The sequence below is a fragment of the Marmota marmota genome, unplaced genomic scaffold (assembly GCF_001458135.2).
Source record: "Marmota marmota marmota unplaced genomic scaffold, marMar, whole genome shotgun sequence".
Classification (NCBI taxonomy): domain Eukaryota; kingdom Metazoa; phylum Chordata; class Mammalia; order Rodentia; family Sciuridae; genus Marmota; species Marmota marmota.
This window is the reverse complement of record NW_026000130.1, coordinates 5,715,883-5,726,180: the sequence shown is the minus strand read 5'-3', so window position 1 is coordinate 5,726,180 and position 10,298 is coordinate 5,715,883. Positions and strand designations below refer to the sequence as shown.

Sequence of the window (10,298 nt, the reverse complement as noted above, 5' to 3'; positions counted from 1 at the left end):
ATAAGAGACAGCCTCTCCCCCCTCCTTTCCAGCACCCCCACCCGCTTCTGTCCTACTGGGAATTGAACCCAAGGATATTCTACCACCTAGCTACACCAGAAGCAGGATCTTACTAAACTGCTCAGGGTGGCTTCCAACTTGTGACCCTCCTGTCTCAGCCTCCTGAGTTGCTGGGATAGCAGGCATGTGCTACCACACCTTATTTTTCTTTCTTCTTCTTTTTTTTATGCAAAAAAAAAATCCTTAGATGACGGGCTATACAAAAACATATTGTAGATAACGCATTATCTACATTTTTAAAACAAAATTAGTATTGTAGCCTACAGAAATTATCTAATATATCTTTATTTGACTCTTTTTTTTTTCTTTTGGCATAAGCTACCCTTAGTAGAACGTAAGCTCCATTAGGACCAAAAGTGCTATTTTCTTTGCTTACCGACTTTTCTCCAGTGCCTGGAACAGTGTGTGGAATATACATATTTCTTGACTACAGGAATGAATGGTCGAACCTGATTTAACCACTTAATGCTTCAGGGAGGTCGTGGATACAGAGTTCTAATCATGAGATTTTGCTGATTCGACTGGTATTAATCAGTGCTGAGAGGAAGAGAATCTTTTCCAGAAAGGATGACCCAAATGCAAGAGGATTTTGGAGCAGGATAGAGGATGCTGGGGCAGGTACCTGCCCTTAATTGAGATGGCGACAAGGAAGACTGCCCTTTCCGGTCACATGACCTGCCAGTCGCAGAAGAGCCCCTCCCCGCGCTTGCGTGCTGCGCCGCGGCTGCGAGGCGCTGAGGGGAGAGGCGCCCGCCGCCAGCGCTGCTGAGGGGACCCGTTAGAGCGGAAGCGCCGCCGCCGCCGCCGCCGCTGCCTTCGCGGTTCCCGGGTCCCTGGTTCCCGGCAGGTGGAGGCGGGAGCCATGTCGAAGAGGCTCCGGAGCAGCGACTTGTGCGCTGACTGCAGCGGGCCGGGTGAGTCGCACCGGCCGGGCCCGCTCCCCTATGCTCCCCTGGCCGGGACCCCTGTCCCGGAGCCGCCCCCTCGAGGCCGGCGAGTTCCAGAGATGGAATCCCGCATCCCGCGGCCGGGGTCGTAGCGAGCGGGGCCCCGGGGTGGCCTTGGAACCAGACCTGCCCCGGGCCTGTCAGCCGGGCGGGCGGGGGCCGCCGCCCTCCGCTCCCTCCCTTCCCCTTCGCCCCCTCGTCCGGGTCCGGCCGGCGGCGGGGTTCGCGGCCGCTCCCCCGACAGGAAGGGGTTTGGGCAATCCACAGGAAGACCCGATTACAGAAGTAATGCGAGCGTCCTCCCGGCTGCGGCCCCCAGAGGCTGCAGGTGTCACCCCTCGCCAGACCCCCGCCCCGCCAGCCCAGGGTGGGCGACACTCCCAGCTCAGCTCTTGGACACTTGCCAGAGGGTCTGGGTGGATGACGTCTCTGCTCCTGACATCCCGGCAGCCGCTCCACGGGAAGAATCTGCAGGACGAGGTCTTGCACACACTACCAGCTCTTAGGAGTCAGTGCGAGTCTCAAGTTTGGAGATCCCAAGGGCCTAGGTTCACGCTGGATTTTGCCTCTGAATGACCTTGGACTGGTGACTTCACTTGTCCAAGGCTTGATTTCCTCATTTTACTGATGAGAATAACCTGATGAGTACCATGCTCTACATTTAGGGAGATTTCAGTGGTTCTTCTAAGAATTCTTTCATCTGAGCTGCAGCTACTGTTTTTTCTTTCTTTTTTTTATTTTTTCTGTTATTCAGTTCAGAACCCTTGCAGTCCCCTAAAACTAGCGTGGAATTTCTAAATGGTACATGCATTACAGTTACCAGACACCCACACAGTCACTGGTAATATAAGCATATATGAGCACTAGGGCCCAAACCCTTCTCCCAACACATACTATTGAGATTTAAAAATCTGATCTGTTTTAGTAATTGGAACTCAATTGATTATTACATGTTGGTTTTGGTCCTTGGATTTAGCTACTTTGAGTTTGAAATAATTCAAATGCCAGATGATTTTTTTTTTTATGGTTCCACAGGGTCCGATTAGCAATCTTAAGTAAATCTTTGAAAACCAGTGGCTTTGCAACTGTTCCAATTTTCTTCTTGTCACTTGAAAGCAAAGACTGATTTTAAATAGTATTGTGATAACTCAACCTTATATGGTTATTTCATGAATTGGATAGTACAGGTGGTGTTTCCAATTTCCTTTGAAGATGGGAATGGAGGACTTTAAGAAGAGAATTTATAGATCAAGTTTATACAGACTGTCATTTTCTCTAAAAATGTTCATTTGTTACACTTCCTTCTTTTCTTGCGCGTTTTCAGTCAAGCTTTCTGTGATCAGTTTGATTCACATGTGTCTGGCTTCAAACTTCCTCTTGAGATGCATATTGTTTGGTTCCTGATGGAGTATATGGGGCAAAAGCAAATTGCTCTTCTGTAGCCACTCTAAATACTGTCTTGTATTTTTGCAGCTTTTTGTGCATTTCAGAACATTTTTTCTTCCATTGTATCGTTTTAGTTGCCTTGAATACCAAACCTACAGAGACTTGAGTCATTTCCTTCCTGTTTTGAACATAATGAGGCTACCTTGAAGTGTTCTTTGAATTTGAACAGCTAGGGATTTGTGCTCCCTTTTCTACATGCCCTGGTGAAAGAGTTACCTATAGGATTAGGGGACCCTTTTGACAGTCTGATGAACACTAAGGCCTTCTCCCTGGAAAAATGAACCTATACTTACTCTTTCCCACAGAATTTACCTAAGTTGTCGGGGAGGATGCAGACATTTTCAAAGTCAATTTATAGTGACCATGGAGCCTGAGTTAAGCCCTGGCATCCATATAAACTGGAAGGGTTTTATCCAACCTCATTACTACAAATTCAGTTTTAATTTTTCTAGGTTGTTAATATTCTGATATTCTTTCTGTGGGTTTTCTGATCCATGATGTTTAAAGAAGTACTCAAAAACCACAATTAGATGTTGTCTTGTTCCTGTTTAATTTCCTCCAAGAATACTGTGAATTCTCTGAATGATATGTGAAAACCAAAGCTCTGCTCTCAGCCTGTTGTGTCCTTAGCAGTGTTGTGTGATGTATCTTCATAGGGATCTTTCATCTTGATGTTTCTGGTTTTTGCTCTTTAGAATAGCATAGTGGTACTGACACATTTACACTTTGCTGAATTGTTGTATTTTACTTCTTTGTTTCTTTCATGGTGAACATTTAATTGCAATAATATCCTTTTTTTTTTTTTTTTTTTTTGCTTTAATAGGAGGACTGGGGTTCTTTAGAAATTTCTGAAGTATCTTATTTACATTTTTTGAAGCTGTCATTACTAATCAGACCAAATTAAGTTAATGTGTTTTGATTGCATGCCTAACACTCTATTGAGTGTTAAGTGGGCTCTTTGTCTTATTTGGGGTCTGATGTCATGTTACATGTACTTTTATTTGGGGTACACATTCTTCAAGTTCTCCTGGAACTTAGGATTAAGTGTGCTTTTTGCCTTCATTTGTCTTGAGTACACATCACTAAATCTGTGGCAGCTGCATAGCCCTTAAACTTGCTTGCACGAACCAAGGGGCACAAACAAGTAGGTTTGGATCTCTGATGTGAAAATATCTCTATGAATATAAAAAGAAGATGGAAACATTTTAGGAGGCTGCTTTGAGATGAAATTGGGAGGTGTGGATTATTAATAATTTTTGCTTAGAAGTTTCCAGTAGCCCATTGTCCTATGAAAGGGATTGCATACTGTTCCCAGGTCTTCGTTTACAAAGTCATACTGTATTATAGAATCTGAATTAAGTTCAGAGATGAGTATTTTAATTAAAATGCCAGGGTTGATTCTAAAGCAACAATTCCCAAAATATGGAACATAAGCCATCAGTGGTATTCAAGACAGATGTAGGTCATAATCCAATATGCATTTGTATAGTTGTGCTATGTTAGTGTATATAAGAAAACTGCAACTAACACATCATACCATAATTATCAATATAAGTTTTGAAAATGAGTATATTTAAAGAAAAATGTTGTGACTAGTATAGCTAATATGTGGGTAAAATAGTATTTGTTCAGGCTTGGGAAACACTGCCCTAAAATGTTCCTCATCCCTCAATATATGACTACAGTACAGTCAAACCCATTCAAAGATTTAACTGCCCTGCTGGTCAAAACTGGATCCCGAATACAGGTTCATCTTTCTCATTCTAAAATCAGAAAACAATAACATGAGTAATAATCAAAACATCTTAGTATATGTATAGGGGCTTTGTTTTCTACTTGTCACTGATTCTCTTCTAATATTTATGTAAAAAAATTAAAATATGATTTCATATTGCTTGATTTTAGATGGTTGAGACCTTATATAACAATGGTGCAAATTCTATATGGGAGCATTCTTTACTGGACCCTGCCTCCATTACGAGTGGAAGACGTAAAGCTAATCCACAGGATAAAGTACAGTGAGTGGAATATTTATAAATACTTCTACTTCTTCATAACAAATGGGACCCACTAAATAGAGTACAGCTATTATTGATCAGCCTCCATCAGGGCAGTGCAGGAGGTAGTTACCCCAGTTGCACATGAGCTCTTTGCTGGTAGAAACTCAGAATGAGGCAGGTAGGGACCGTCTGTTTTGCATGATTACTGGACAGGAGTTAATGGTTACTCCAGTTGGAGACCACGACTTGGAGGCTATAGATGTAATCAAATTGAAACCTCAGCACTCAAGCAAGGGGCAAGCAGATCAGAAATCTATGCGCTGGGCACCAGTCTGCCGTAGGCCTCACCTATAAGATGAGACTAAATGCCACTTCCTCCCAGGATTGCAATCAATTGAGAAAATTACACAGAGAAGAAAACTGCTATAAAAAGCAGGTATTCTGCAGTCCCAGTCATTATGACTAATGTGTGTTTTCAGACTTCAGGTCTTGCTCCTGAAACTTATTTCAGCATTGTTCACTTAGTGGGGGATGTGGGCCACTTCCTCTCTTTTTACAGTATAAAGAATGGGGAATGTTGTATCTGAACTGTGAATGAACTGTTTTCTTTTTTTGTTTATGAACCAGTCCCAATAAAGCAGAATTCATCAGAGCCAAGTATCAGATGTTAGCGTTTGTCCACCGCTTACCCTGCCGGGATGATGATAGTGTGACTGCCAAAGATCTTAGTAAGGTGGGTCATAACCTTTTGAAAGTCCCTAAGAGATCTGGATGAGACAGCATATTGTTATTTTTGTAAGGGGGGGGGCTCAAAAGGGAAAAAAGAAAAACTCATTTTTGTACATTAAATAATAAGTATCAGCTTTTTTTGTAATCAGTTTCATCTCTAATTTTTTTTTTTTTTTTTTTTTTTAAATACTGGGGATTCAACATTGAACCCAGAGCCACATCTCTAGACCTTTTTGTGTTTTGTTTTGAGACAAGATCTCACTAAGTTGCTTGGGGCCTGCTAAGTTGCTGCGGCTGGCTTTGAACTTGTGATCTTCCTGCCTCAGCCTCCAGAGCTGCTGGGATTATAGGCTTGCCCCACCACGCCTAGCTTCATCTCTAATTTTAATTCGAGTGGAAGCCATTTATTGTAATGGGGTACAAAGGTAAAGGGGAGAAATAAGTATATGCAAAGCTATTTGTTTTCTCAATATGGTTTTTAAACTGTATTTTGATAAATTTTTATTTATGTTTGGAATTGGAACCATCTGAAAATTTGTTTCTAGAAGGGACTGAAAAAATTTTAAACCATTGTTTCTAATAAGTACTAGAAAAACATAGTAAAGACAGGGCTAACTTCCTTGGGTTTCCAGGTTGAGCAGTAAGAATGGTCTTCAGAAAATAGGGTGTGACCCAAAGCTGTAGCACACAGAATTGTTCATTATACTTGTGGAATGAGTAGATGGTTTTCTTTATGTGGCTTCAGCATGTTTTTGAGGGATGCCATAAGAAATGCACATCTGTATTCTCAAAACATTGTTTCTGACAAATCCAACTGCATGGAGCAGGGGCGATGATTCACAGTTCAGAATATTAAATTTTGCATAGAAGTGTATAATTGTTACTTCCTCTAGTTAATAAGACTCAGGAGGTTTTCTTTTTAACCAGCTTTTCAAAAAAATAAAGGTATTTGAATGGAGTGCTAGAGTAGTTTTTCCTTTCCTGTGATGAGGGTTATTGAATCTTAGAGCCTTTAAGGAAGTCAGCTCATCATCTTACTGGTGATGAACTTTTCTGCAATAGTACAGATTTGGTGTGTCACAGCCCTATTTCCCACCCTGAGAGACTTCTGGAAATCATTGTGTATAAGTCAGGAATAGCATTGTGGAGAGGGTACAGTGTAAGGCAGAGACCTGTAACTTGCATAGCATAGAATTTGAATCCCTAGGTTCGGTAACAATGACAGCAACTAATAATTATTATTTTAATAACGGCATCTGAACTCTTCAAGCACTTTATTATATCATTGAATCCTTACAATAACCTTGTCAATAGGTAGCATTATTATCACTCCTTTTTTTTTTTTTTGGTACCAGGGACTGAACCCAAGGGTGCTTAACCACTAAGCCACGTTCCCAACCCTTTTTATTTTTTATTTTGAGACAGGTTCTCACTAGGTTGCTTACATCCTCGCTGAGTTGCCAAGGCTGGCTTCAAACCCTCAATCCTCCTTCCTCAGCCTCCCAAGCCTCTGTCTAGGATTACAGGCGTGTACTACCATGGCTGGCTGTTATCACTATTTTAAAGATGAGGAAACTGAGGGTCAGCTTACTTAAGGAACTTTCTCAAAGTCCTACAGGTTGAAGGGGCAAGAGATTGAAATTCAGATCTGTCAAACTTCAAAGCCACATGCAACCATCCTCCTCATATTGTCTCTCACTCAGGTTCTGGTTTTGCCACTTGTTTGAATGAGTCCTGCATTTGGGCAGGTCAACCTGATCTACCCTCCAATTCAGGAATGGTTGTAACCAGCAAAGGGTACTGAGCCAAATAAAGATTATGTGTTATTAAAGCTGTGTATGTTAAAATAGTCTACCAGCTGCTCTACTATCTCATTCCTGGTGCTTTTGAAAATTCTTTTTTGTTTATGTGTTTTTCAGCAACTCCATTCAAGTGTGAGAACTGGAAATCTTGAAACCTGTCTGAGACTGTTGTCTTTAGGAGCCCAAGCCAATTTCTTTCATCCTGTAAGAAAACGTGAATTGCTTCAGATATTAAATTGAAACTGAGTTGTTTTCAGATAGCCTTTAGTTTGTCTAATTTGCTTTTCTGACAACTTTTTATTAATTATTCTTAGGAAAAAGGAAACACCCCACTCCATGTCGCCTCCAAAGCAGGGCAGATTTTACAGGCTGAATTATTGGCAGTATATGGAGCAGACCCAGGCACGCATGATTCTAGTGGGAAAACTCCTGTTGATTATGCAAGGTAAGAAACTGGGATTCTTGGCCTGGGGCTGGGGCTCAGCGGTAGCGCACTTGCCTGGCCTGTGTGAGGCCCTGAGTTCTATTCTCAGCACCACATATAAAATAAATAAAATAAAGGTCCGTCAGCTACTAAAAAAAAAAAAAAAAAATTAAAAAAAAAAAGAAACAAATTCTCTTGACACTTCTCTGTGTGTTCGGTATGAGTCATGAGTTGTGTATGATTAATGTTTAGCCCCTTTGAAGATTTATATTCTATTATTTTGCAGGGAAAAAAAAAGGCATTTCAAACACATTCTAGAGTAGCCTGGCAAAATCAGGGAAGTGTAGAATCATAAAACTCATGTGCTTAGCTTCTAGTCTTTAACTTGGTCCTTTACCATGCCTGCTATTTGAGCCATAGTTAGAGTGCAAATCAGGTATCATGAATTAGAGACCCACTCTTTGTTTTATTATGCAGTACTGGGGATTGAACGCAGGGGCACTCTATCACAGAGCTACACCCTCAGCCCTTTTTCTATTGTATTTTAAGATAGGGTCTTGTTAAGTTGCTGAGACTGACCTCAAACTTAGGATCCTCCTGCCTCAGCCTCCCAAGTAGCTGGGATTTTAGGTTGCACCACCATACCTGTCTCAATTTTTTAATATTCTTAATCATTGCTTGAACTTAAAAGCAAATTCATGGATGCATATGTAATAAAACAAATGTAATAAATGTTTAGTTGTAATTTTTAGATAGAACATCTGAGTTCTCACTGTAAAATCCTTGTAATTTTTCTTTATTTAAAGGTTGTGAAAGGCTGAAAAACAAATAATCCATCAGTTAGCCTTGAGTATCATTTAAATGATAGAAGATCAATCAATTATCTTTCCTTCTTTTTTCAAATTTCTTTTATTAACTGCAAAGTGCCATACTTTGCTACATAGAGAGTAAATGAGGATAAATGAATAAACTCTGTCCTCCAAGAATTTATTGTCTCTTGGAAGAGATGATTTATAAGTACCTGAAAGAGTTCACTGAAGCAAAATAATATGTGATTCATTGGCAAAATGGACAATAGGTCTTAAAGAGCATATTTAAGTTTTCCTCATTGTGGCCCAAAAGATTAGGAAATTCCTTTAGTTAAAGAATGGGTTATTTGTGGGCATGCAAATGAGGAACTACATCGATCCAGGGGAGGGGAAGGCAGAGTCAAGGTCTGGAGATGGGCAGACAGGCACATTCAGCACAGCTGGAGACTCTACTGAAGACATCCAAACACATGTGAGAATGACCACAGCAATACAATACTTCACCAGACCTGCAACTTCATTGATTCTACAGTGCATCATTACTTTTTATGGCACTAAAAAAGAAAAAAGCTCTGCCAGTTAGATTATCACATACCATCGGTTATAGAATGTTTTGTGATTTACAGATTTTTTAAAATGAGAAAAAACATGTGGTGTAGGTGCCCTTCAACAGATGAATAGTTAAAGAAAATGTGGTACATATAGACAAGGGAATATTATTCTGCCATAAGGAAGAATGAAATTATGGCATTTGCCAGTAGATGGATGGATCTGGAGGCTATCGTGCTAATTGACATCAGCTGATGCCAAAAAAAAAATCAAGGTCGAATGTTCTGTCTGATATGTGGATGCTCACACACAATAAAGGTGGGGAGAGAAGAAAAGTTCATTGGATTAGAAAAAGGGGAATGAAGGGAAGGGAGGGGCATGGGAATAGGAAAGACAGTAGAATGAATTGGACATAACTTTCCTATGTTCATACATGAATACACGACCAGTGAAACTCCACATCATGTTCAACCACAAGAATGGGATTCTGATTAGGATAAGTTATACTCCTTGTAGGTACAATATGTCAAAACACACTCTACTGTCACATATTTCTAACAAAAGAACAAATTTTTAAAAAGTGAAACAAAAGAAATGGGAATGGTAAAAATAAATCAAAGATGTGTGGTAAGTTAGAGTATTTTATAGTTTTTTGAATAGTAGGAAAAGAAACTGGTTGAAACTAGATTTGATCTTTGAAGAGGGAAAGAGTCTGCACTAAGTACTTTATCATTTACTTTGGAATTTCCTCAAACCTCACATATAATAGTCTTTCAATCTAATAATTTCTTTGTAAGTGTTGTTACTAAAAGGTTCCAAGTAGCTTCAATATTTATTTCATGAATGAAGAAAGACAAAGGAAGAAAAAGATAAAAGTAGCTTAGATCTGAGCTTTGCATTTGGTTGATTTGTCTCTGCCTAAATTGTAACTCTAGAAGTGGTTTCTAGACTCATCCAGAGGTAGACTGGCTGCCTCAGAATCATCCGAGGGAAAGGCCTTCTTCAGAATATTGATGCCCAGGCCCATCCCAGCCTTATGATTCAGAATTTCCAAGGGTGAGGTCTGGACATTGTATGTTTCTAGAAACACTCCAATTAATTTTTTGGAACCTCTTTCTTTAAATCTCTCATGAGTCTTTGAATTTCCCATTAAGTATTCTGTTTTGAGCATTAATAAAGGAAATGGGTAGTTTAAATTGTTTTATAAACAATTTATAAAAATAGGACTCACAGTAGATCTTAACAATCTACCTCACCAAAAAAAAAGGTTGATTATTCTAAAAAGTCATGTTTGCTAAGCTGCTCAGGTGTCTCAGGGGACGTCTTTGTACTTTCCTACTCTCCAGCCAGTGAATCCTGAGCAATATCAATGGTACTTTGTTTTCTCTTGGAAGGCAAGGAGGGCACCATGAGCTGGCAGAACGCCTTGTGGAAATACAGTACGAGCTAACAGACAGACTGGCCTTCTATCTCTGCGGCAGGAAACCTGGTAAGTGAAAGGCTAATGGCCTCGCCACACCTCCACTCTGGAA

At 40.3% G+C, this 10,298-nt stretch overlaps 1 protein-coding gene across 8 annotated transcripts in view; it reads left to right on the top strand.

Moving 5' to 3' along the window:
• Git2 (GIT ArfGAP 2) overlaps positions 1–10,298 on the top strand; it is a 49,807-nt gene that overhangs the window by 1,597 nt on the left and 37,912 nt on the right. For all 8 annotated transcript variants that reach the window (XM_015500286.2, XM_015500285.2, XM_015500288.2 and 5 more), the window contains exons 2-6: positions 4,359–4,471; positions 5,081–5,186; positions 7,102–7,188; positions 7,299–7,429; positions 10,161–10,255. In XM_015500286.2, the coding sequence (XP_015355772.1) occupies positions 4,359–4,471; positions 5,081–5,186; positions 7,102–7,188; positions 7,299–7,429; positions 10,161–10,255 (532 nt within the window). The remainder of the gene's footprint in view (positions 1–4,358; positions 4,472–5,080; positions 5,187–7,101; positions 7,189–7,298; positions 7,430–10,160; positions 10,256–10,298) is intronic.